Below are 26,646 nucleotides of genomic sequence, written 5' to 3'. Positions count from 1 at the left end.
ATGTCTTTACAAACACAAGTGCTTTTTTAATGCTTATTAGAATAGCTTGATAGCTACTTTGCAGTGGTGCTGTATGCATATAATATCATGAAGACTAATATATTGGGGTGAAAAGACTTTTAAAGCATAGCGAATTTTATAATACAAAGCAGAGAGTTGAACTAAGTCCAAATTGAAACTCAGTTTGAAGCATTGTTTTTTCTCCATCCAAAACTGCATATGAACCTTTTTTATAGCTTTGTTGGAACTACTTCAGTCGTATCTCAAAACTGGTTCAATTCACTGCCTTAAAGCTCTGTGAAAAGGGCACATTGTTGTTTTTAATGGAAATGCTAAAATACTTACCTAAATTCCGAAATGGTGGATAATTTGGAACAGTTTTCATTATCCCAACTTCTCTTTAATGTCCTAAAATAATTTCACGCTAATTGTTTGCAAATGCTTCTTACTGTTGAATGACCTTCTAATGCACTATAAAACTTGCTACAGATAACAGAACGATTACCTTCTTTTAAAAAAGCCTCTTTTTCTTCTGCCTTCTTGTCTCTTTCGCCTGTAGGCCATACCCTGACAAGTGCACTAGAGAACACACTGTTCTACCCACCTCCCAGGATCACCCTGAAGTTAAAAATGCCCAAATCAGCACTAGGAGATTGCAAAAATAACTCGCTGAAGCCTGGCAACAGACCGCTTTCTCCTGACAATAACAGCACTGTTTACAGCAAACGGAGCGTGCCGATGTCAAAGGAATCATTTGAAATTAAAGCAAAATCTTACTCCAGGTATCAGCACGACAGCAGAAGTAACGGGTTGCTGGCAGGGATTGGCAAGCCTCGGAGCGAGGCGAAGGATTCTGGCCCCACACAGATGCCGGAGTTTTACCGGGGCCAGCCATCCGGGAAGCCCCTAGCGCTCCAGGCAGCTTTGCACGGACAGTCTTCCATTGGGAATGGGCGGGTGCAGCAGGAGAACTCGAGGCTGGCGGCCAAGTCCAACGGTCTGATGGGCAGGGCTGGAGACGTGAGCCAGAGAGACAGCTCCAGCCAGACGCCCTACGAACAAGAGTCCATGCTCACGGCTCACTTGGCCAGCCAGAGCAGTTTCAGAAAATCCACCATAGAACATTTTAGCCGGTCCTTTAAAGAGGCTACCAACAGTCTGGTGAGGACCACGGAAGATCTCCGGTGCTGTGAAAAGCCAGCGAGAAGACTTGCAACAAAAGATCGCTTGTGGAGCAAGCAGACACTTGAAGGGGCTCCATACCAGGACAACGACGGGTACTGTCCTGACTTAGAGCTGAGTGACTCTGAAGCAGAAAGTGATGAAAACAAAGAGCAAGTGAGGTTAAGACGAAGTAGCTCAGAGAGAGAAAGCCCAAGTAAGGACTTTGGAAGAGATTGTCACAATAGAAACAAAAAGAATATGATTTCTCACAGTTCGGTACAAAGGTGATTAGAAGCCCCCACGGGGTAACTCAGCCTTCATGTATTCCAGTGTACCAGTGCAAAGCTCAGCATCAGAAGGTTCCAGAAAATAGTCCAGGACCTACGTTAGGAAGAGTTGCAGTAGGGGATGGGGAGAGGGAAGAGAAATCAGAGTAGTTTTGTTCAACTGTGAATTGGCTTGCAGTCTCCGCAAGGTTAACTCCGTTATTGCAAAGTCATGTGAAAATCGATGTGGTTTATTAGAGGGTAACATCTGGGAGAGCATGGAGCGGTTAACCTTTGTGTAAATTCAGGAAACTGCTTCCCCCTTGCCAGTTTGTGTGAGGCAACGTGTTCATGTTATGTCCGTCTTGGGGTGGTGGACAGGTGTTATATAGAAGTCCTTGCATCCCTCTAACGTGTTGCAAGAGACTGCAAACAGAGACACTGAAACTGCATTTTTACGGCACCTGCAGTATGGATTTGATCCAGCAATGCACTTGTGGATGTGTTAGGAAGTTAAGCATGTGAAAAGTCCTGATGGTTTCCCCCCAGGAATGTTTGTGCTCAGATCTCCCAGCACATGCCGGTGTGCTCTGCTGGATCAGGCCTGAAGTGACTACTAAGTGACGATCCTCTTCTGCAGGAGGCTTTGAACTGCAGTGGCGTTTGCAGGCCCCTTGCGGAGGGTGGAAGCAGGCATTGCTGGCGTTGCCAAACTCACTGACCTCTAGACGTGCCCCCATTCCCTGCTCTTGCTGAAGGTTGTGTTTCTTTTCACAATAATTTGCTTATTTTGTAAATATACAACTTCTAGTACTTCAGTTTTTTTAATCTCTGTACATAGTTGCTTGTTGTGGGATGCACTTGTAAATATTTTACCCAGCTAACAAGTACAGATGGCTAATTTTGTGGATAGTGTTTACAAAAGTTAGATGTACTACTTCAAAGAAAAATGCTATTTGACACTTAAATTTAGGCAATCACTGGTGATGCTGGATTCCTCTTAAAACTGAGATTTTGTGTCCAGAGGTGTTAGTACCTGGTATTTTTAAAATGAGCTGAATTGGAAATAATTTTGTCTGAACTTTTTATGCACGCACAAATTTTCAGCCTTGATTGCCTGAATGCAGGCGTAGGAGCCTTACTTCTGGCATCTAGGTTTGTAAAATTTTAGCCAGTCATCGTTTGGAGTATGGTTTTTTCAATTGCCGAAAATCTATTATTTTATTAAACTGTTTTTCAACCTCTGGATCAGTTGCTGTTTCCCAAACTAACACTTTTTTGTATGTCCTTTAAAATTAGCAATTGTTAAGTAGTGATTAAATTTCAGCCAGTACTGAGGAAGCGAGAAGGGAAGGGAATCAATTGACAGGGGTTTTTTGTTTGAATGCAAACAAACTTCTTGTTTTCCAGATGGTGTTGTGTTGATCAACAAAGTAACTGCACTGTTTTTCTCTGAAATGCTGTACATTTCATAAATGCGCAACATCCTCTGTCCCCCTATCACTGGCTGAAATGAGCCATAGTTTGTATGGGGCACGTCATACGGCTCCTGTCTGTTGAGATATTTTGTCCAGAAACAAAAGGTGTTCTCCACCCAGTGTGAAGATGACTATGCAGAATCCAAACCAACGCCTGTTTTTCTTCATAATCTTAATTTATTGCTTTTAGCTTGGGAAATGGCAACGACAGTTTTTGATTTGTTTTAAACTTTGAAATCTCCCTAGTTGCAATAGGACTAGCAGGTCAGGGGCTGGAGGACTTTTCAGTAGTGAAATAAAAAAAGGTATACCTGGCAATTCTGCTCTGTTTGCTTCATGCATCTTAATTATTTTTTTTTCACTTCTTGATTTTATGTATATTTGTGTAATTGATCTTTCTAGAGCTGTATCTTCAAAATTATTTCTTTTGGTGTAAATATGCAGTAGCATTTTAGGTTTCCACATATTTTATTTTAACGGGAAATGCTTTGTGTTCTAAGCCATGGGTCATTCAGAATAAGTAAACAAATGTCTGTTCATTTGTATTCCAGTTCTGATTCTCTTAGTTCTCCTTCGATATTTATTAGTAATCCTCTCTCACTGGTCATGAAATTTTATGAAGCTTGTATTGGGAACACTTATCTGGGAGGTCAGCAAAGCGTTCATGTTATTTTGTGGCCAGAAGCCTATGGCAGAAGGGAGGGAAAATGGTGCTTCAGCAAAACTCAGTGTTTCTGCTCTTCTGGGGTTATTAATTCAGTTGTTTCCAGTCTGGGCAACGGTTTTGCTAATTTTTACATGATTTTAATAGATATATGAAGGAGCCCTTGGTCATGTAGTTCTCAAGTATTGTCCCCAAAGTGCATTTGCTAGTTTTTATTGTGTGTTCGGTGGCTAACTGTTTGAAGTATTACCTCTTAACCTTATTTGTCAAATTTTTTTTTGTGTTTTTGCATTTTGTTTTATATATATAAATATATATATATATTCAATTTTCCAAGATGGACTCGGTCTTTTTCAGATGTCCCCTTTTTACAAGTACTTTTTCATTAAATTATGAAACTGCTAACAGTATTTTCATTTGTTGTGATTTATTCAGGGCTTTACCCTCTGTGTCTGGCAGGTTGTTAAACTCATCAGTCTAACAGCAGTACTGTGTCCATCAGGAGTAAATTATTTCTGCAGAGTTGGCAATACTTTAACAAGTTGAAGTGTCAAGGAAAACCTTTCCCCTTCGGCTTCCCAAAAAGAGAGTCACTGAACACTAATTTGCTGTGTATAGCAAATAGTCCAAGCCTGACTTTTGTTTCTGCCTAGCTGAGCAAATGTAACAGACCATTTGCTGCCCTGACCTCACTTTTTAATATATTTGCTTATGCTGTAGTATGACTGTGCCGTAGTACGACTGTTTTTCCCTGGTCAGACAAATTAAGTTACAGAGGAAGAGCCATAGCCAGACCTTCTGTCTCGTCCCTCTCCTCGTACGCTCACGCACATGCACAAATGAATACTTAACGGCCAGCTATTGCTCTGTGTGTGTGCAAAGGACGAATCAGTGCGAGCAAGTTCCCGGGTTGATGTTTGGTGCCAGTTTTGCATGACCTGTTGCTGTAGTTCCCCCTGCTCCCACAGGCCGGTGCTGTGATACACCTTGCTGGCAGAGAGGAGCTGCTCCCTGTGCCAGAGCGGGCAAGAAGGCAAAACCGAGGAGGAAGATGGAGAGAAAGGAGCAAATATAGCAGCACAACCCATCTAATAGCATCCCCCTTTCTCTGATCCGATGGCGTCCCTCCTGCTCCAATCTGCTCGGCAGCTGGCAGTGCTCAGGAGGGATGGAGGATTTGCAATCCACATGTTGGAGGCAGCAGTGACTGTCCTGCCTGCGGCGGGTCAGGCAGCGGCAGAGCGAGTTGTTAGCTGAGCGGCCAGGTGCTTGTGGCCGGGCACAGGTACAGGCAGGAGTGGCCGAGCAGGTGGCCCCAGGCAGGCCGGCAGCAGACCTGGAGGTGGGCTGGGTGAAATGGAGCAGCAAGTCCCTTGGCTGGGAAGAAAACAGGAGGAAAAAAAAAGGAAAAGGGCAGTAAAGGTGCATAGAGAAGAGAAGAAAAATCAGCACTGGGAAGAAGCAGTAGGTGTTGGATTGTCAGCTGTTTCTCAGGACCAGGATTTCTCCTTCCCTAAAGTTGTTCTTGCAACAGATTCCAGCAACAGACTTCCTTTTTGTGACTTTCTGACTAGCGGCCTCCCATTCCCTTTGAAAGTAGTCTCCTTGTGGCTGGGATGTGGGAAAGACAGGACCAAGGAAGGAAATTGGTATCTCCATTATTTTGGAAACAGCTGCTGTTGGTTTGCAGAGTCTGTACAAATAAAGTAGGTGTGGTTACTTGTTGACGGCAGCTGGGCCAGGCTCTCACAGGCACTAATAGGGGCTGCGCGGTGATTCCCAGCACCATCATTTCTGCATTTATGCCTTTGTCCAAAGAGAAATGTTTCTCAGCTGTAACACACCTTATGTCATTGATAGAATGTTTTCTTTGCGCCATGAATCCCAAACCACAGAAGGAGGAATTACAAACATTTAACAATTAAAAATAAGCCTGAAACGTTAACTTGATTTTGATGTGGTACCTCGCTGATGACTAGGCCCAGGCGTACAGGCCGTACTGCAGGCACGTGATGTGTATCTGGTACCTGGGAGGGACTGAGTGTTACCAAGTGCTCAAAGCTTGCCTCTGTGAGCTGCAAAGATAATCCAGTGAAACCAGTCATTTTGATTGTTGGGAATTTTGATGATCCCAGTACTCCTGAAGGTTTAGCACTGCAGGGAATTGACACATCTATTGGGAAAATATGCTTTTGATGTGAATTAATGAGCAAAGGGAAGCTGCTTGCACAACTTGGCAGCTTGGCATGCAAGGGAAAAACACCAGGGAAGGGCAGAGATGGAAAACAATGGAGTGCCTCAGTGCAGCTTCTTTAGGAAGAAGTGAAGACTCTCAGACTTCTGAGTTCTGGTTTCATGAGAGATGCCTGGCTACTGCTGCTTCTGAATCTTCCTTTACACCAGCTTCATGGCTGAACAGGCTTTTGCCCCTCCTGGGATGCAATTCTGCAACATACTCCCTCTTGCAGAGACCATCCTGGGATAACTGCTCCTGGGCTCCGCTCCTAACCAAGTCAGCGCATCTGGACTCTTCTGGAGCGATGTGACAGAAGTGGATTAAAGTGACTGCACAGCTTTCTGAAACAAAATGTTACCTATCAGTTCGATAAGTTGTTTGAAAAGAGCAGATGTACGTGCTTATTTCTGTTCCTCAAGTTAACCCCTCTGCAGATAGCTTGGATAAGTTTGCGTGACGACACTGTTGTGTAAGGAGAAGCAGCCTTGGGTATTTGCCCATTAGTTTCCCTGGCTCTGTGAGTACAGCTTCCAGATAATCTTTCTCCAGTACGCTTCTTTTGGCTGGGAAAAACCTCCTGGATCCATCTTGCCCTGCCCTTTCTCTGGGACTTGTCTTTTTGTTTCCAGACCTTCCCTGCCTTCCCATTGCTTTCTCAGCAGCCCTGAAGCTGGCTATCTGCCTCACCTAGGCTGCCTTATCTGAGACATTGTTTTAAATCTCCCGACAGACTCTGTAATGACACCTTTATGGTTTCTTTTGGCTTAACCCTCTTCGAGACATTTTTTCCGGTTTCTGTTGTTTTTCCCCAGGTGCTGCCCCACCCGCCCTCACCCCAGGGAAGAGCACTGGGCAAAGCAGAGACACAAAGCGTATTTTGACAGAGTTCTGTAACAGCTCCAGAGATGTTCTGCTGGCCATATCCATGGGCCAGTGTCCCGAGGAAGAATTTAAAACCTAGCACAACAGCAACATATAAAGGAAGATGCCCTCAAGAAATCTCCTGGTCATCCGAAAGCCTTTGAGCTTGTGACTGACATCAAGATAATAATTTTTTTTTGTGGTCGCAGCAACCGCAAGGAGTCCACTGGAGTAGTACCTATAAAAAGAAAATGTGTTACGTGCCATTTGGGAAAATGGCTCTGCTTATAACCTTGGAAGCACAGGCACTAGTGAGGAAATGAGATCTGAGGGGGAAAAAAATTGCTAAACTAGCCCACCCACTTCACCTGAAACCAAGGTGTCTGGTTGCATTCCTTTGCAGTTCCATCTCTCTTATCTCAGAAGGGTGGTGCTGAGTATCGGAACCCCTGCCCTGGCATCACTGGCATTTTAGGCTCCATTTGCATCTCTTTGAATGGAGCCTGACCAAAGTACTTCCCCTCCTTAGAGGTGATGGCTCAGTCATTGTTCTGCTATCTCCTCTAAAATGGAGTAGGAGCATTGCCTTACCCACTCCATTCTGATTATTCCTCCTACAACAAGCCAGCCGTGTCTCCTGGCTTAAGGAGGCACAGAGGCCAAAAGCTGAATGAGCCAGGTGATGCAGATATCCGTAAGCAAGTAGTAGTTTACAGTAGTTACCTATGGCTAATACAAAAAACAGACTTCTCTCAAATTGTCTGGTTGAACATGCTAAATTAAGCTCAGAGCAGTCGCTCCAAACCTGCAGTTAATTTGAAGTTTGCTTCTGATTTGGGCCTGAAGAAGGGCTTGCGTGCCTGAAAGCTGCAAACACTGGAAGCACTGTTGCTAAATCAGCTACTTGAATTAAAAATGCTGCCTTTCCCTGAAGTTCTGTCTCCTTTGCACACCCTACGTTGTGGCTATAATTTTGCAGCTGCTGTAGCACATACCAATGCTCTTTTTTTTTTTTTTTTTTTAATCCTGAGACAAGCAAAATGCAAATCTGGATCATGTGGGGTCCAAAGAGCAGAAGAGTAAGGCATTAATGAAAAATGTCTTGGCCATGCTCCACTGAAGAGCGCTTGCTCTTTCTGAGGTGCCCTGTTCCCTGGCTGTGCCAAGGGGGCTGGAAAGGCACAGCCTGGGTACTCGTGAGCTTTGTGTGGCAGCTGAATGTGTTCCTGTGGCAAAGAAGTTGGAGGTGCATGTGTGAGGGGTGTTTGTGAAACACGTGAGAAGCTGGCTGCACTGGGGAGGGTCGTATACCATGTCTGCTTATAGCGCTACATTCTTAGGTGTGAGATGCTTTTTCATGAGACCGTGGCTGGTATGTAAGAAATGCTGTTGAAAGAAGTCTGCATAATAAACTCTAATAAATAGAGGGTACTGTTGCTGGTTCTGTGAGAGAAACTGGACTTTTAGGGCCAAATACTTCAATATGACTTCACTGTAATTCAGTGCAGTCCTTTTTAGAAAAGATTCCCTGTCTGGGATTCTTAATCCATTCTGCATTAACTTCCATGACAGTGTGACAGCAATGGGTGTTAGACTTGATGTAAAATATAAGTTAATCAATGGGCACAAGCCTGCTGTTCAAGACCCTCATGCCACCTTCTCCCTAGGAGATGTTTGCAAAGCAGGAAAATGGTGTACTTTGGCAAATGTTTGAACTGTGTATTTAAATCCATGACTATGACAGTTGAGACTTCTCAACAATTTGATCTTTCCTGGACCTACTTGTTGCTCACTAACAAATCTTGATTTGGACGCACAAGTCAATTCTAAGAACTATATGTGGCTGGAAATAAGCACATGGCAGTGCCAACTCTTGCTTTCCAGCCAACTGGAAAGAACCCACCTCTGCTCTTGCGTGGGTGGTGTTTTGTTTGTTTGTTTGTTTTCCTTTTGGTGTGTCTCCCTCTCCCCTAAGTGCAGTGTTATCTGCTAGTGGTAAATTCCCACATGCTCACTGTGGTTGCCCTAATGGATGTAACAGCAGGGCAGGCTTACACGGAGGTAGTGGCTCATGGGGCTCCAGTGCCCTTGGCACAGTCCCCGCTCTTGGCCACACCTTGCCCGGCTGCGGAGGAGGCCTGGCAGACTCCCTTCATGTGGTGCTCGGAGGCAGTATAAGATATGGACATCTGCTAGATGGCATTTGCACTTTGTACCAGGCGTGGATAAGGCCTGCAGCCCTCCCACCCCCAAGCAAGGAGGAGGACTAACATAGAAGTAAACCAAGAAGACTAAAGGTGAAAGAAAAAAGATGAAGATGGCTCTAGAGATGAAGAAATGACAGGATCAGGTTCATAAAAGCAGAGAACAACTGTGACCTTCCAAGAACCAGCATCAGCAAAAAACGGTTTCTTTTTATAACCCGTGAAATCATCCAGCACCCCTTCTTGCTTGCAGTCCTTACAGGTGGGGGGATTTTTCCAGCTCTGTGACACACTGGCCCATTCTCCAGAACTGCTGAATGCTTCCTGACTGATGAGAAGGGTAATGGCTGGTGGCAGGCTGGGGGAACCTGCAGGCTGAGTGAGGGCTATGACCACACCTTACAGGACCTCCCGCATTGCAGATCTACTCCTTATGCTCTTCATGGTTGCAGTAATAAGATTCCCCTTCCTCTGCTCCCTGCAGAGCTGGAGGAGTAAGTGTGCAATGTACCCCACCACATGGAATAAGTGCTGGGCCACCAGCCCTCTCCTTTGGAAGCCACAGAGGTGCTGCATGTGCTCCCTATTGCTCAGTTTTGGAGGCCACAGAGTAAACATTGTGGCTGCAGTACAACAGCGGGAAGTTCCTGGCCGGGAAGCCACATGGCAGCACCACCTTCGGCAGCCATCTCTTCTGTGCTCTTCTCTCCCATAGGCAACTTGTGCTGGCAGAAGACCTCAGCTGGTGCTCTCTGTGAAGGCAGCCGCCATGAATTCCTCCCTGCTCTGCCTTTCAGCGAGTGTGGATTAGCCACTGCAGAAAAGACAAAGCAGGAGTACTCTCCTGTGTAACTAGAGATCCAAGTTCAAAGTATTTGACGCTTTAGAAGACCAGAATTTGTGTTGTAACCCAGTGCTTGCAGAAGTTGTTAATTTTCTCCCAAAGTGTGTGCCAACATACAGCTTGTTTTGATGCCTCCAAACGATGCTGGCAAATGCTGAAGTCAGCAAGGAACAGAGAGATGGGCCAGGTGGGTTGAGGGTGTGAGTGTCTCCTGCTGTTGCATTGGCTACATATCCCAAACAGCCTTGTAGTGTGCAAGGACAGTGGGAGAGCAGCAAACGTGGCTGAGCTTTGTAAAAAGCGGCAATCATACCTCACTGTACTTACTTGATGAACTCTTACATACATTCATTTTTTTAAACCTCTGGATCTTCTTTCCTTGTTGTAAAATGTATGAAAGAAAGAGCTGTGGCACTTCTTTTCTGGATGTTTGTTTTCTGTGTTGCCAGTCACTAATAATTTGCTTGCCTGTGGTCTGAGATGAAATCCTGCTGTTTGTTGTACGACACCGCAGCGGGGACAGAAAGAGAAAATTCAATGCTAGGCACTGAAGTAACGCTATGCAAGCCTGTAAAATAAAAGCTTAACTGCTCAGGTAAGGTGACAATAAGTTAATAAATATCACATTACTAGTCCATTGAGGGAAGCCTGCATGAAATACATGTTCATAATGTCATGTAGCCCATGAACTTTCCAAATACATCATTTAAAGTGACCAGATGAAGCTGGGGTGGTGAGCCCCTGTTGTATGAATAAAGGTAACCAGGTAAAGATGCTTGACAGGAGGTAATTGCTAATAGGAAGGTGTGTAATAAGGAACAGATAAAATCCGTAGCAGGAGCTGTGAGGGGGCTGCCTGGTAAAAGACCCCAGTAGGTGCTGTGCAGTCACTGGTGTGCAGCACTGGGCTGTGCCCCTTGAGTAAAGGGGCTGCTATAAGTGCCAGCTGGAAACAAGAGTCTGGCTGGGGGCAAGGCAGGTTTTGGAGCAGCCAAATTCATCCTGGTTTGTGAGGACAAGGCAGCCAGCTACCCTGTGCCTACCTGGTGCACCCCAAGTTGCTGGGAAAGACACACAAGATATGCCGCACTGAGACTGAAGTCACTTTTATATCATAGGTCCCTGTGGCAATGACTGAATCCAAGTCAAAAGGCAATCTGGCAGGGGATGCTGAAGAGGAGACCGGCCATTTACAGAATGCCCTTTGCTTTATGACTTGAGGCTGGGGAGCTGCAGCCGCTGTAGCACAGACGGGACAGGCACAAGGGAGAACTGCATCCGGAAATTTTGATGCTAGCCATTTGCCTTGCACCTTTGGAATTTTTTGAGGCTGCACAGCATGGGGAGGAAAAGAGGACATGGCATGCTGAAGGCCCTGGATTTGTGGATAACCAGGGAAATACTGCAGGATCTGTCGAGAAAGATCCCTGGCGCTGGAAGTCAGGGCTATGGCCCAGTGGATGCCTAAACCACAGCTGGGAGAAGGCAGGCAGAAAACAGACCTGTCGGAAATCAACCTCTCCAGGGAGCGGAGAAACTTGACCACCGCAGAGAGAAATCTATTCTTCCTCTTCCTCCTCCCTGCAGCTCTGGGAGGGGGGAGCCCAGCCGCCCCAGCTCGAGCAATCGGTGCTGTCCGCTACCTGCGCTGACCTTGCGCACGAGGGCAGGATCCCAGGTGGCCCGGCCTTCGCCGGGGGGGGTGCGAAATGGCTGCCCCTCCCCCTCCCTCCCCCCGGGGGGCGGTAGGGGGCCCGCCCCAGCCGCGGGCACCCAAGGCCGGGCCGCCGCCGGCCCCTCAGCCCGGCGGAGGGTGGCCGCCTCCCCTCTCCCCTCCCCACTATAAGGGGCGGCGGCGAGCCGGGGCCTCGGGGTGCGCTGCTGGAAAAAGGTAGGGTCGGCGGGGTGGCTGTGTTTTATTATTATTACTCTTTTTCTCTCGTATATATAAAAAATATGTGCATATGTGTATTTAAATTATACCGCCCCACGCAGGGCGGCACTGCCGCCGCCGCGGGAGGTGCGACTCAGCAGCCCGGCGGGGGGGGGCGGGCCCGCCGGCGGACCGGCCTGACCTCCGGGGCCCCGGCCCGTCGTTCGCCCGCACTCCCGGTTTTTGGGGTTTTTTTTGCTGTTTGGTTGGTTGGGTTTTTTGTTGTTTTGTTGGGTTTTTTTTTTTCTTCCCCAAAAAATTTGCCGTCCGGCGTGACAGCAGGCCGGGGTGCGCACCAAGCGGCGGGGTGCGCCGCGGCCGACCCCAGGCGCTTTCCCGCCTCCGCGGCCGGGCCGGGCCGTGCTGCCCGCCGGCTTCCTCGGGGCGGGGGGACGACGGCACCCACCCACCCACCCGTCGTTGGCCGTGTGAGGGCCGTTCACCAGCCCAGCACAAATAAACCCCGTTGCTCTGCGCTGCGAAGGTCAAACCCCTCTCGGCTGCCAGCGCAGCTGCGAACCGGCCGCAGACGCAAACGCGGGTTTTGAGGGTTTGATTTTGCACGCGCCTGCTCCTGACGGGCGGGGGTAAACCGGGGCGCCTCTCCCCACAGGCATGTCGTCCGTCAAGGTGGAGTGCGTCGCCAGGGAGGGCTGCGGGATTGGGGAGTCGCCCGTCTGGGACGAGGAGGCGGGCGCGCTGCTCTTCGTGGACATCCCGCGCAGGAAGGTTTGCCGCTGGAGCGCGGCCGCCGGGAGGGTGGAGGCCGTCGCCGTGGGTAAGGGGCGGCCCGCAGAGCCGCTGGTGGGCCTGGGTCCGCGGGGGCGCGGCTGCCGTGGCACCGCGCCCCTGCCCTGCAGGGGCAGGACCCTGCGGGGGTGCTGAATGGAGCTGGCCTGGTGTAGGGGGATCCCTCCTAAAACCTGAAGTTGCTGGGCCAAAGAGGACAGCTTGTGCTGCATGCATAAACTAAATACCGTGACTGGCTAGGCTTGGCCCTGAGTTTTTTCATACGATTTTGTGCGATTGGATTGCGGTTGATCCGCTTGATCTTTCATGTAAGTTGCTCACAACCTGCTCTCTTCTGTGCCCTCTTTGCCCTAGAGGTAAGGGTCACCGAGACTCTCCCTCTCTGGTATTGATGCCTGTCAGAGTTTTGTTACTGATTTGAATGAGCTTGGCCCTTCACATTTTCTTTATTAGAAGAAAATTTCCCACAACGATTTAAGAAGATGATGTTTTTTAAGGTAACAGTGTCACCAGCTAGAGTCCCAGTAGTTTAAATATTTATTCCAAAAAGGAAGGGATGTGCTAACTCTCATAAACAGTTGCAGATTTACTTCTGGATGTGATAATGTAAATATTTGTTTGTCTGAAGACAGCTCCTTAAATGGTTTAAGTACTTGAATTTATTACTTTCTCATGTTCACTAACACTTGATGAAAATCGCTTGCCCACCCATAAACTGTTCACATTATTCACAATAAATTGATCTGGACTTGTCTGCCTTTCAAATTACTGTAGTTGCCAGTTTTAAGATGAGGGGAGGCCTGGTACTAGTTTTGGAACCACTGCTTCCCGTGCTTATTTATGCCTCTTACCTTAGTTGAAGGAGAGTGCTTCTCCCTGCTTCCCCCCCAACTTGGACCTACTCTCAAAGGTGTAATCTCTTACATGTGGCCTCTGGAGATGTAGAAGGGATATCAGCTGAAGTAGCTACTCTTTTTTTCTTTTTTTTTTTTTTTTTAAAAACTTCCTTCTGTTTCTTCTGTTTAGTAATAAAATAGTTGTAATTCGTAGCTGTGCCTTTGGGAATACCATGACTAAAAGACCAGAAAAACCCCAAACAGCCGAAAAGTGCCATGTGATAGAAATAGGGGGTTGATGTCCGAAGTGAAAATTGAGCGAGAAATTACTCATTACTGAAGCTTACAGAGAATTACAACAACCCCACACTGAGCAACAACTTCAAATGCCCTTTTCAACCCCACAGGGAAAACACCACTACCTGCATAACCGTGCCGGGGGGCGGGGGCAGACCTTACGGTCAGTTTCCTGTTCGACATAAAATGGTGTTGTGAATAAATCAATTCCTGTGGATGCTGCTTAACAAAGCCCTCTGAGGTGGCAGCGGACTGAGCTGGGTGTGACGCCCGATAGATACGCTCACTTGAGCTGTACTTGTGCAGCGAACTGCAAGGTGTCTGTGTCCATCTTGCAGGCCTGATACACCCCCTCTCCCCTGGGGTGCTTTGTCAGGAAGGTATGGGGCTATTCTTGTGGCTGTTGGGGCACCCGGGGGGCCGACACCTCCAGGGATGGGCAGGCAGGGGTATATAGGCTGCTGTGCTTGGGGGGCTGCTTCCCCCCAGGGTGGGAGGGTGGCCCTGGGGGCTGCCCGGGGGGAAGGGTTCCTGTGGGCCATGGCCCCAGGTGCTTTGCTCCCACACGCTGCCTGCAAAGCCCCTGCTGCCGGTGCAGGCGGAAGAGCGCTTTTAATGGAAAGAGCAGCAAAATGACTTCCTTTGGCGGGTGCCAGGCACGGCTGAGAGGACGCTGCCGACCCCTGTGCTGTCACGGGAAGGAGAAGTGGCACCCACTCGCCCAGCGTAGGTGAGCCCAGACCATCAGCAGCCTCAGCAGTGCGGTCACCCTCGGAGTCAGCTCTAGGTGAAGGAGTTGCTGGAGTTGAGCCTGCAATCGGGTGTGCATCTTGGGCGTTGGGGACAGATAGCATTCGGGCTTCTGGCATGGTGGTACCGCTGCTGGGGCTGCAAAGGGAAGGGGCATCCTGAGCCGAGAGCAAGCAGCCAGAAAGGAGCAGCTCCTCTTGGCAGCAGTGGTGGCTGCTGGTGGTTGTGTTTGTGAATCTGTTACCTAATTATATACCTCTTCAAAGCTATAAATACAAGAAATGTTTTATTAGAAATTAGAAAGTTGGCAATTAGTCCCATACATATTAAATATTATCCCAGATTTTATTGCCCTGTTTAAAGTTACTGTTCCTTATATTGTGTCTGTAGGCTTTTACAGAAATGTTACCTTCACGCTCATTTCTCTGTTTTTTTTAACTAATTCCTTTATAATAACCTGCAATTGAGGTTTTACTGCATAATAGCTCAAATGAGTGTAAACTAACCATGGAGCATTTACTAATTCTCTGTTTTGCTTTAACTCTTGGAAAGCTCTGCCACTCCTTGGTGTGTTTTTGGTGCTGCTTGGAGGCATGTCTGAACTGCACGGCAGTGTGGTGCAGGGGGTGGCTCTCCTGCCCAGGGTGACCTGTCCCAGTGCAGAGATACTCTTTGTCTCCGTGAGCTGTTGCTGAATGGTCATGTAGGGCTGACTTACCCCGGGAGCTGTGCTAAACAAACACAGTTGCTCCAGAGCTCTTGCGGCAATCGATTTTTCCCTTGGGGAGGAGGGAACCCACACAGTAACCTGTGGTAAAAAGCATACATGCCTGTATCTGTCCCCCTTTTTATGTTGTTTTTTTTTTGGTTTTTTTTTTTTTTTTTTTTTTAAAAGCACCTAGCAGAAACAGGTGCTGGTAATGATTATCACTTCTGGGAGCAGTGGTAATACTCAAGTTCCCTGAGTTTTATGTCACAAACTGGTTACTCTCTTTGTAGCAACTTTCTGTATGCATTAAGTATTCCCTCTTCACATGAAAGAATTTGTTTCTATGTATTTAAACATCAGTTTTGTTGGTAGAAAAGCAGGTTGTTTCTCTTGCCTTTGGTCTCACTGAGTTGGGTGTGACTGCTTGCGTGTCTAAAGAAGGCAGAAAAGAAATGTCTTGCCATAGCACATAACCTCTTTTCCATTTCACCCTGTTTCTAGATGCTCCTGTGAGCTCCGTGGCTCTCCGGAAATCCGGGGATTACGTCATCACCCTGGGAACCAGGTTTGCTGCTTTGAAATGGAAAGAGCAGTTGGTAACCACCATTACTCAGGTGGACAAGGATAAACCAAACAACCGATTCAATGATGGGAAAGTGGATCCTGCAGGGAGGTATTTCGCAGGTATGCTGCAGGCAGTTCCTCCCTTCTGCTGCTCCCTTAGGTTTTGGTGACAAGATACAGCGATCACTTGTGGATGCAGCAGGTGTTAATTCATAGTTAAATGGTTGGTACTTTTTTTTTGTTGCCTTCAGGCAGAGTTTAATCCCATTTACAAATCCGTTTGTATCACTTGGGCACCATCTTATCAGAACTATTTTTTTTAAGAAGAGGCCCACTGTTCAGAGCCTGCCTAGTTACTCCCTGTTGGCATGCTTGTTCTGAATAATGGCAGAGTGCCAACAGAAAATAGTTTTCCAGTGAGAAATTTATTATATTGTGGGGTTTGTTCTTTATAAATCAGAATTTATAGATGGTATTTCTAAAAACTTATGTGACTATTCAGCATGGAGAAGGCTCAGGGGGATCTTATCCATGTGTATAAGTACCTGATGGGGGGCGAGTAAAGAAGATGGAGCCAGGCTCTGCTCAGTGGTGCCCAGTGACAGGACCACAGGCAATGGGCACAAACTGAAATTCAGGAAATTCTGTTTAAATGTAAGAAAACTCATATTGAGGATGATCAGACAGTGGAGCAGGTTGTCCAGAGAGGCTGTCAAGTCTCTATCTGTGGAGATCTTCCAAGACACGATGCTGCCCTGAGCAACCTGCTGGCTGATGCTGCTCTGAGCAGGGGGTGGGCCTGAATGATCTCCAAAAGTGCCTTCCAGCCTCAGCTGTCCCGTGATCCTGTCCTCCTGGCTTTTAAAACACCATTCTGTGCATCTGCCCTGTAGTTGAGTCCCAAGGCTTACCTTAACTTGCTTTTTTTTATCCAGCCTCTCAAGAGCCAGTCTCAGCTGCCAACTTCAAGCCACAAAGATGAGATTTGTTTTTGAAGAGGCTTTAGCAAGACTCAGTCTGAGGGAGGAGGAAATTTTTTTCCAGTCTGTCTACTATAATGATGTTAAGATTTGTGGGAAGTTAAATGCTGACTACACCTTTCTTAATATTTGAATGACTGAATAAAATATTTTGCAGAAATCATGCTGCACACCATTTCTGCCACAGTTCAACAAAAAACCAAAGGCTGAGTATTTTCATTTTTGGCTAAAAGCAAAGACTTTTGAAATCTACCTTTCTCATTTGCTTTTAACTCAGTTTCTTCCCCAGATTTCTGAAGTCCCCACATTGCTCCTGACTACATTGGCAGTGTGGTCATCATCGTAGCGAGGGGCTGCCACCAAACTCAGGGGAGAGCCCATTCACTCTGAACCTGCTTTTTCCTCTTTGTCTCTGCACAGGTACGATGGCTGAGGAGATTCGACCTGCCGTGCTGGAAAGACACCAGGGGTCTCTGTATACGCTCTTCTCCAACCTCTCAGTGGTGAAGCACTTTGATCAGGTGGACATTTCTAATGGGCTGGACTGGTCGCTGGATCACAAAATCTTCTTTTACATTGACAGCTTGTCCTACTCAGTGGATGCCTTTGATTATGACCTCCAAACTGGAAAAATTGGTATGAATTGTTGTATTCTAAAATAATCGTTTGTACCTAGAGATTCTGATGTTTGTTTCCATTCTGGTTATTATGCAGAGGTGATCAGCTCTTTGGGAGCTCTTCTTCAGAAACCTCTTTAGAACAAAGCAACAGAAGCCAGATTAACATTCATCTGTGCCTGTGTAGGCTCCTAGCTCAAACTAGTCAGGGGCTGTTGGTAATATTATAGAGTATTTAAATTGCGTGGCAGAGTTTCTGTGGTAATCTGGACTACTATTACTAAAGGCATATCTGATCTTTCTGTGTAAAAAGGGCAAAGTGCTTCTTCTATGGCTAGATTTCTGTGGCTGTGTTTTTGTTCCTGACATCATAGGCAAAGTAACAGAAAAGCTTGTAGTCTTGTGCAAAACCTCTGGTAGCTTCTCTAGATTTTTTTTTTCCCCCGTTCTGTTTTTTAAAAAATATAAGCTCTTAGGTGAAGATTCTGCAGACAGAGCTAAGCAACAACTGGAAAGCAGTTACTCAAAACTTCTTCCTTCATTTATTTAAAACAAAACAAAACAACCCTTAAGGGCTTCTACAAGCTTGGGCAAATGAAAAATTCCAGTGACTTGGACTAATAATTTGCTTTTGAGTACATGGACTGCAGTATTTTGCTTTAAAAGAACCCAGTCAGTTTGACAGTTTTAAAACTGTGAATTTAAAGTCATTCTAGGTGTAGCATCTTGTCCCGATGTCTCTCTGCTGTGGCTTACAGTTGAATTTTTCTTTAGGAAATAGGGTGGTTCTCCTCTCTCTCACCCGTGCTCACTCTCTTTCTGTGGGCAATTTGACAATCCCCAGGAGCACAAAGGAAACTCATTAAAAATATTGCTACATATGAGAAACATTGAAGTTGTCAGAACATAAAATAAACAATGTTGGAAAGTTGGTTTTAATTTTCTTTAATAACAGTGGATAAAAGTTCAGAAAGAGTTTTTTGGTTTTAGGTTGACAGTATGCCTTTGAAGTTGATGCTTTTCGTAACTCTGTGTTTATATAAACTCTCAGTTTATATATCTGAAGGTCAGTTTTGTGTTGGAACAGCGATTATTGGCACGTTCCAGCAATCTGTTTGAAAAGTCTCCAGTTCTCTGAGTGGAAGCGACCCATACTTGAAATGATCCAAACTGCTTTTAGAACAAGTAATTAATTTTCTGAATATATAACATTAATTTATTCAGTTTTTCATTTAATATTGTAAGTAGGGAGCATGAGCATATGCTAGAAAAGAACACCAGAAAAAAGGATTATACTTTCAATGGATAGAAACTGATCCACAGGATTTCATGCTGAGAAACAACTTCTCAGGAAACAAACAGGGCAGCAGACACGATCCATTTCTTTCGTATGAAAAAACTCAGGACTTTAGCACAGCTTTTGAAAATAATAGTACAAATAACTCTGCTGGGCTGTGACTGATAAAAATTTTAACAACTGTCTCACTCAGTTTTGTTGTGGTTTTTCTACCCTGCAGGCAACCGTAGGAGTATATACAAACTGGAAAAAGACGAAAGCATTCCCGATGGGATGTGCATTGATACAGAAGGCAAACTCTGGGTAGCTTGTTACGATGGTGGGAGAGTGATTCGTCTTGACCCTGAGACAGGTAAGTCCTCGCAAAGGGTAGACTGGAATTCTGTTTTAAAAAAAGAAAAAAAAAAAAGGCAAAGATTGAGAGGTGTTTTTTTTTCCCCTCACAGAAATTGTGTACGTGCTCTTTTTAAAACACTGGGTTTTTTAAACAATTATGTGTCCCTGCTCTCAAAAGTTAGCTTTGTAAATGTCTCCTTTGTTCCCAGCCTCTGTTGTGTTGGAGAAGGTAAAGTTGCTGAGGAGATTACCATTATGCTTGTGAATTGTTTGAGTTAGCCTCCACTTGCATCCTCCAAACTTAAGATTAGTGTTTACCTCGTTGATAAATGATGTGGAAGAAAATGAATAAGCCATGAAATAGCAAAGATGACTTAAGCTATTTTTTTTGTCTTGTTTCTTCAGCATAGTGTATTATTTTGGGCAGCCTACTGAGGTTAATACAAGTCCCACATGACACTTACGCCAGCAACATTTTTTTTATTGTTGAATATTACTTACATGATAAATTTTGCAATTGAAATAATAAAAAATATTTAATGAATTCCACAGTGTTTTATCATTCCCACAGTAACGTCTTGGGTGTGCCCATTGTGTGAGCCAATGTTGTTCATTGCTACTCTCATTTGGACTTTGGTGGTCTGCCAAGCATGGTTTAGTCTGGCTAAAAAACACAAGTAGAGCACTTCAAGGAGACTGAACCACACTGTCTGCAAGGGGCCAGTGGATGAGAATGGGAACATGATTTTGACAAATCCCAGACAGCATAGTTAGTATAATGCAGCATAGGAGCAACTACACTGGGTTGCATCTGGGGTCTCTTGAACCCAGGTCCAGCCCTAGCAGAAGTCTTGGGGTTTTGTGGGGCTGCAGATCCAGGCATGCCAGTGTCCCTTGATGCGTGCAGTGCACAGCAGACCCTGGCACACGCATGCACCAGACAGATCAGGCTGCAGCCTCTCTTCTGACTCCACTGGAACCTCTTACTTGAGGCTCAGGCTGTGCTTTTCCCCTCACCTTTTGATTTGTACCCATCCAAGGTCTTGCAAACCTGCAGGACTTCCTCCTGTCCTGCAGAGTCTGCACCCCAGCCCTAGGAGGAGGAACCTCCAGCTGGGAGATCCCAGCAGCTCTGGGACCTGTTTCTAGTCCTATATCCTCCTTTGGTGGGCAGAGCACCCCTTGGTGACCTTTTCCAGCCCCTTGAATACCCTTCTGGAGCAGTGGACTCTACTGTTTTTCCTCTCTGGTTTACTCTTTATATACCCTTTTCCTGCCTGGCCTTCACTACCTTATTTTTTTCACTTGTTTTCCCTTTTCTTCTCCCTTTTGGAGGTGTTTTCTTAAGGGAAAGCTAAACAGAACAGTGTCCATAAGCAGATGTGTAGGGAGACTAAGAATATCGACAGCAGAGTCCATACCCTAATGCACTCTGAGTCTAACTCTGCTCAGATCAGGGTCTTTCAGAGCTGGATGTGATTTTGGTGTTGGTGCCAGTGGATTTCTCTTCTGTGAACCTGTCTGTCCCCCCTCACCCACATGAAATTCCCAGCACCCACAGCCAACAAGCACCCCAGTAGCAAGAAGTTTCACAGGTTAAGTGTCCATGTCAAAAAGAGCCACCTTCTTTGTGAATATCTCATGCTTATCTGCCCTCTCTGCACTATCATTTTAAAGTAATATCTAAAATCTGCAATTTGCTGAATTCTGAATGAATTGTAACTATTCAGGGAGATAACCGGGACAGGTTTGAAGAGAACTCCATGAAAGCCTCTCTTTTAATGCACAGTAGCTGTTAAGTGTGGCTTGAATCTCTGTCAGCCAGTGGCAGATACATCCAGTGATAAAGAGCTCATCTAAAGCACCTGAGGGATTTTCAGGTTTCACTGATAGCAAAGCGTGGACCATGTTTTGGAGAGGAAAACTTTTTTGTTTGGTATCCTTTCTAAGTGAACGTTTTGCCTGTTCAGGGTGAAGTGGCTTTTCAGGTCTAGGCCTCTTTAACCTAGATAAGCTGCTGCCTTTAGATGCAGGATGTGCTACAGGGAAAGGCTGTGATGACTGATCCCACTGGGTTTGCAAAGGGCTCAAAATGTTGCCAAGTCTTGTCATACCTTTCAGTCACTTAGTGACCTGCTAGTTTTATGCAGTTGTGTCTTTTAATAAGGAATTAAATATTTTACATTTCTTCCTAATGAATGTGTTTTTATATCCTTTGATTCTATAGGGTCTAAAAGATTTGCTAAGTTTCTCTCTTCTGTAGATACCAAGCATAGATGAATACTTCAGGTAGATTTTAGAGCATCCAGGTGCAGATTTTCTTGCATTTCCAGGAAGACATTGCTCATCTCAGAGCTTTGTAAATAATATCTTCCATGTTGTTATCTGCTGAGACCACTCTCCAAGTACAGTCAGGGTCTCTCCCCTTGTCCTTGGGGCTCATGCCTGTTTTTCCTTTTGAATGGCCTTTCCACTCATTTTCTCCCAGACTTGGTGTCAGTCAATTTCTAGGGTGGCCTCTAGAGCATTTTATAAGCCACCATGTAACCCATGTAGCCATGTAATCCTTCCACTGCCAGCTGACTGGATAACCACAAAGTGTTGCTAGAGCAAGTTTGCAGGTGGTGCTGTCTTGGGGACTCGTATTGGTCCTTGTCACTCCCAGGCAACAGACACGATTTCTTCTCTCCCAGTTTTGTAGATATTTTGAAAAATCTGCTCTTCTCATGGAAAAAGTGATTAACCAGACAGGCAAATAACCTCTGACAATCTAAACACTGTTACATGGTTTTGATTTTTATTTTTTTCACTTTGATTTTTACTTTGGCCATTGTGGGTCAAAATGTGTGCCAAATAAGCTGCTTATACAGCATCAGGAATCCCAGAGTGCTCACACTTTCCAGGCTATTACATACAAGAGACTCTTTCACCACTGCTCACTTGCTATTTTCTTTTATTTATTTTGGGATTAAAACAGAGTTTAAAAGTATCCAGCCCTCGTGTCAGGGTTGTCTGTGAAGCAAAGATGATTCTACTTATCCCTCTTAGTCCTGTATTCTGAATGTAATGGTTACATCCATACTAGCAAGTAAAATGAATCAGGCAATGTCCTTTAGTCCCGCACCATATGGCATATCATAGCTTATTTTGCACAGCCAGGCTGTCTTCCCACACCAAAACAGAGCCAAGACTGTCTCTGCAAGAAGTGTACACAACTAGGTGGGCCAAAATTGTGCCAGGACTGCACTGACGGCTTAATAATGTGACCCTGCTCTTAGCTGCACTTATGACCCGCTTAGTGTTGTGGTACAGGTGAAGCTATTCAGTCTGTGTTTTTGTCAGTTCTTTTCAGTGCTGCTAACATCATTGCAAGGGACCAAGGCACAGTTTGTTGGGTGACACAAAAGGTTTTAAAGACAGGTGCTTGCTTTGATAAACACCTCCTGGGAAATGAAGCCATGCTCTGAAGTTGACCAAAAACTTCTCATGGGTGTTAAGTGGGCGAAACTTTCCACTTTTTCTTTCTCCTTGTAGGGTTCCCAACATCAAAGTTACTCTCCTGCTATTTCAACACATCACTAAACAGTTACTGTATGGGGACCAAGCCCTTCACACATGCAGTAGCGGTGCTAGAGAATTTACATGTTTTGTAAGGAGTTTCATGTGCTTTAGCGTGTTTCTGGAAAGAGAAATTCAGTTGTAGGTAAATAAAATAGGCATGATGGGTATAAGCACTTATTGTCCAGAATTAGGAGGCATTTTAGAAAAATCTGCTGTAAAGTGTCTCAACAGCCTTCTGGTTAAGGCTGGAGGCAGTCTGTTCACTACTGTTGTTAGGAGGGTAGGTATTTGTTGGTATAATAAATGCATAATATTATTTATGGTAGCGCTAGTTTCTTGTAAACTTCAGACATGTCCCATGATCCCTATTTTATGCAAACTTGATTTGAAATGCTATTGAAATTCAGGAAAAACTTCTAGGAATTAATATTCCTTAACTGCAGGCAGTGGAGGTGTAGCACGAGGTCTGCTCGCTCCAGGCTTCCTTTGTAGTTAAAAGCAGAAAAGTCAGCAGGCCTAGGGTGTGATTCATGTGACTATTTTAGGGAGGAATTATATCCCATTTCCATTGGCTGCATGGGCAGCCTAGATTCTGAACTCAGATGCAGATGTCGGTGCTCTGGATGTTAGCATTTAATTAGAGGACAGGCTGGGATTGGGCGTGGGATTTCTTAGTGATAACTGAGACTGAAACTTGTCAAATTATACATCGTGAACAATGCAGTTCACAGAAGTCTGGTTTCTCCCTGCCACGGTGCTCATCAGTATGCTGAAACTCAGCATCGGACCTCCCCCTGCCCTGGTACCCACTTTTGTGGAACACCTGGCTCCATGCCGGTTATTCGCAATAATTTGTTTAAATTTCTTGTCTTAAGTAGACAAACAGGAAATGGCATGCATATTTTTCTCTCCAGGAAAAAGACTCCAGACTGTGAAACTTCCTGTTGACAAGACAACTTCCTGCTGTTTTGGAGGAAAAGATTATTCAGAAATGTATGTGACTTCTGCCAGTGACGGAATGGATAAAGAGTGGCTTTCACGGCAGCCGCAGGCTGGCGGGATTTTCAAGGTGAATGATGCTTTTTCCTGTTGTCTTAGAAGGCCATTTTTCCTTCCTGTATTTTTCAGGTAGCAAACCTGTGAGTGGTGGGAAGCAGGAAAAGGGTGGTTGTTAGAACATCAGTCATATATGTTAAGCTATCGTTCGTATATTTGGTTCCTGTTGCAAAAGAAGAAAGCTAAATGTATTTAGAGATTTCAAAATACTTTTGGGTTTGAAATTTTTGACAGTGCTGATACTGCAAATTTTCTATGCCATCGTCTCTTTTTACTTTCCTCCTCCTAGCACAGTTTGAGTTTTTTATTTGTTATGGAAAGAATGTGTAAATATTTCTTTGTCTTAATCAATGGCAGATAAAAGGATCTGCTTTTATTTACTTTCTAGTTAGTTATAAATAGATTATCTCTTTAAAAATGTGTCACCTTGGCATTTGTTTTAAAGCCCTGCTCTTCCATATGTGTGCATACCAAAGGTTACATTGTGAACTGCAGAATTAAGGCTTAGTAGTGTCTGAGAAAAGGCTTTTGGGGAATGGACTCTGGCCTGCGATTACTCAGCTTTAGAGAAAGAGCATAGGTTGAAGTTCCTGGCTGTGATGAGCTCCTGTGTGCAAAATGTAGTAGGATGTCAAGTCGGAGGACACAGTCCTTTCCTAAATTAAAACATGTCTAGTTGTGAAAGAAAATCAAGTGTCTGACAGTGGTGAATGGTTGCACTAATCTCTTTTTTTTCCTCTCTGTTTCAACAGATAACAGGACTAGGGGTGAAAGGAGTCCCACCGTATCCATTTGCAGGTTGAATATACACTCTTCAGAGTGGATTAGAGAGGACTGACGTAAGCAAGACAAGTCGGAAGGTCTTACTCTGGTGTTCAGCATCTTTTGTTTTGAAACTGTAACACAATTATAATACCTCATCAGGAAAGGATGAAAAACTACTGAAATACATGGAATATTTTAAAACTGATCTTTTTTTTTCCCCTTTAAACTCTTGTTACATTAAATATCTGATGGTGCTTTTTCCGTTGTGCTAAAAAGATTCTCACCTGAATAAACTGCTGAATATTGTAACTTTCTTTTATGATTAAATAACATTTTAATATATTTTGTTTTATTGTTTATTCTCTCATCTCATTTGCATCTTATGCTATATTGTTATATTGATTAAACTACTTGTACTGTCTCTTTTACATATTTTCAAAGTTCCTCATAAAATAGCCATTTGTGGTCTTACTGCTGCTTTAACTGGAACTTCATTTGTCCCATGGTGTTCTCAACAACTGAAACATAAATACCTATTCCTGTGCATCTGCAGCTTCCTTTTTACATTACATTTTTAAGGCTGAGGCTGTGGTTGTGCTTAAATTAACTCTGATAGGATGGAGCTGATCATCATCTCTCCCCAGTGCATGTCACTACGTTGCTCATTTTGTTAAATATAAACCCCAAACTTGTGGGATCAAGAGCCATATCTTTGTCCATCCTCTGAAGATCTCAGCCTGTTCTGGGGAGATCCGTAATGATAGGAGAGTGTCAGGTGTTCTTGGCCATTTGTGTTTAAAAGAAAACACCACTTGGATGTACCTCCTGCTGAACCGAACTCCTCCAGAGCAGCCAGAGAGGTGAGGGGCCCACGTGCCCAAATCGCCACTGCTTCTACCAATGTGCAGAAAAGGGAAGTTTTATTGTAATTTCTTCAAAGCTCCTGTTGTAAATGGCAAGCTTACTCACTGGATTGCCTTTTTGCAGGTCTCGTATGTGCCAAAAGAACTGTAATGTAGTTCAGTTGGTTTTTAAACTGCAGATTTTGCTCTCGGCATGTTCCATGATCCCATGTTTGTGCACCTCCTCTTGGAGGTGTAATAGCTGTCCATGCCTGTCCTGCTGTGTGAGGGTAACCCACTGACTGCCAAGGGAGCCTGTGGCTCTGCGTTTTCTCTCCAGGTAGCTCCAAGAATCGGTACATCATGGTTTTCCAGCGCATTTCTGCAGGCCTGTTGGTGTTAGTTTCTCTGCTGGATCTGCTTGTGTCTGCAATGCCCTCCAAGTGTGTCGTGGGCGACCCGGCTGCCTAGCCCCTGGATCACAGCGAGGCCTCGGTGCTGCTTGGAACTAAGGGTTCAAAGGTGACTTTGTGCAAGTCGCTGTTTTCCCTTTTCAAAGCATGCAGGATTATCTCTTGGCAGCTGGAAAAACAGGAGGTTTAAGCAGCCCCACTTCAGGGCAGAAGATGTGCATGAAGTGGTGAAGGAAGGTGGGACTTGTTCTTTTGAGTGTCCACCATTCTTCATTTACTTTGTGCTACAAGGTAATCTCAAAGCAGGGTAGAGGGAAAGTTCATGAGTTGAGGGAGATGATCAGTGTGGCAAATTTAGGGCTGTGATCTCACTGAAGTCATGAACCTGGTGATAACTGCAGCTCAGGAACTGTGCTGTAGGGCTGCTGTGGTTGATTGTAATGGATGTTCAGAGATGCAGCAGGAGATAAGTAGGCATAAACACAAAGTCCATCACTATCATGTTGCAGAGGTTGCTGCACCATGAGGTTTTGTACCTGTGCTCGCCCTCACCCCACCATGATGGCAGTAGGGTAATTGCCATCATAGGGCATCTGCCAATCCTATTTTTTTGTTGTTGCTGTGCTAGAAACAGCAACAGCTCGTAGAGTCATGAAAGATCTGGTCAAAGAGTAGTTCACAGCTGGCCAAGAGGCGCCCAGGAGACACAGGGAGGTCATGGCTGCTGGAGCCCCTCGTCCTCCGTGCCGCGTGTGGGGTGGCCCTGGGCAGATGTCTGGGGCACGCGTGTCTTTGGGCTTGTGAGCGTGGGAGCAGGAGCAGGTAAAAAAATCTTCTGCAGACATTTTACAAATAAATGTCACCTCCTCCTTCTGTAAGATCAGCTGCTGGGCTTCACTACGCTGGTTTCATGGGCATCACATGATCAGGAAGAGCAAACTGCCAGGAGAGTTGTATTTTTAACATTACCGAAATGCCCTGGGAGCGCGCCTCGCCACAGCCTCCAGTGCAGAGGCTGTAACTGCTTCCCGTGCCCCAGCCCCGAGGAGCCCAAACAGGCACTGCCGGCATATTTTGACTCGAGTCCCATGATGGAGCGCCGGATCCAGCAAACTGGAGCCGAGCGGTTGCTGGTTCCCTCAATTAGGAAGGCTTCCTGACTTTTGTTTAATCCCTTGCTTATTAATGGCGCTCACCTCTTTGATCAAAGACTTGCGCTGATT

General features: G+C 45.4%; 2 protein-coding genes across 9 annotated transcripts in view; both read left to right on the top strand.

Moving 5' to 3' along the window:
- JADE3 (jade family PHD finger 3) overlaps nucleotides 1-3,982 on the top strand; it is a 66,876-nt gene extending 62,894 nt beyond the window's left edge. For all 8 annotated transcript variants that reach the window (XM_074858953.1, XM_074858952.1, XM_074858949.1 and 5 more), the window contains one exon: nucleotides 560-3,982. In XM_074858953.1, coding sequence (XP_074715054.1) covers nucleotides 560-1,452 — 893 coding nt within the window. In that variant the 3' untranslated portion in view covers nucleotides 1,453-3,982. The remainder of the gene's footprint in view (nucleotides 1-559) is intronic.
- Nucleotides 3,983-11,554: 7,572 nt separating this feature from the next.
- On the top strand, nucleotides 11,555-24,639 carry LOC141940177 (regucalcin). The gene is made up of 7 exons (XM_074860950.1): nucleotides 11,555-11,608; nucleotides 12,264-12,428; nucleotides 15,494-15,676; nucleotides 16,957-17,172; nucleotides 18,671-18,802; nucleotides 23,262-23,416; nucleotides 24,156-24,639. Exons 2-7 carry the CDS (start codon nucleotides 12,266-12,268, stop codon nucleotides 24,204-24,206), a joined length of 900 nt encoding a protein of 299 aa, XP_074717051.1. The 5' UTR covers nucleotides 11,555-11,608; nucleotides 12,264-12,265; the 3' UTR covers nucleotides 24,207-24,639.
- Nucleotides 24,640-26,646: the final 2,007 nt, after the last annotated feature.

Source organism: Strix uralensis, chromosome 2, assembly GCF_047716275.1.
Source record: "Strix uralensis isolate ZFMK-TIS-50842 chromosome 2, bStrUra1, whole genome shotgun sequence".
Classification (NCBI taxonomy): Eukaryota; Metazoa; Chordata; class Aves; order Strigiformes; family Strigidae; genus Strix; species Strix uralensis.
This window is presented reverse-complemented; position numbering and strand designations above follow the sequence as displayed.

Bases quoted from the DNA above. Each gene is read 5' to 3' on its own strand.
- LOC141940177 (XM_074860950.1), top strand. From the start codon at position 12,266: ATGTCGTCCGTCAAGGTGGAGTGCGTCGCCAGGGAGGGCTGCGGGATT. The intron at 12,429-15,493 runs GTAAGGGGCGGC...CCCTGTTTCTAG, and splicing joins GGTGGAGGCCGTCGCCGTGG to ATGCTCCTGTGAGCTCCGTG. The intron at 15,677-16,956 runs GTATGCTGCAGG...GTCTCTGCACAG, and splicing joins TGCAGGGAGGTATTTCGCAG to GTACGATGGCTGAGGAGATT.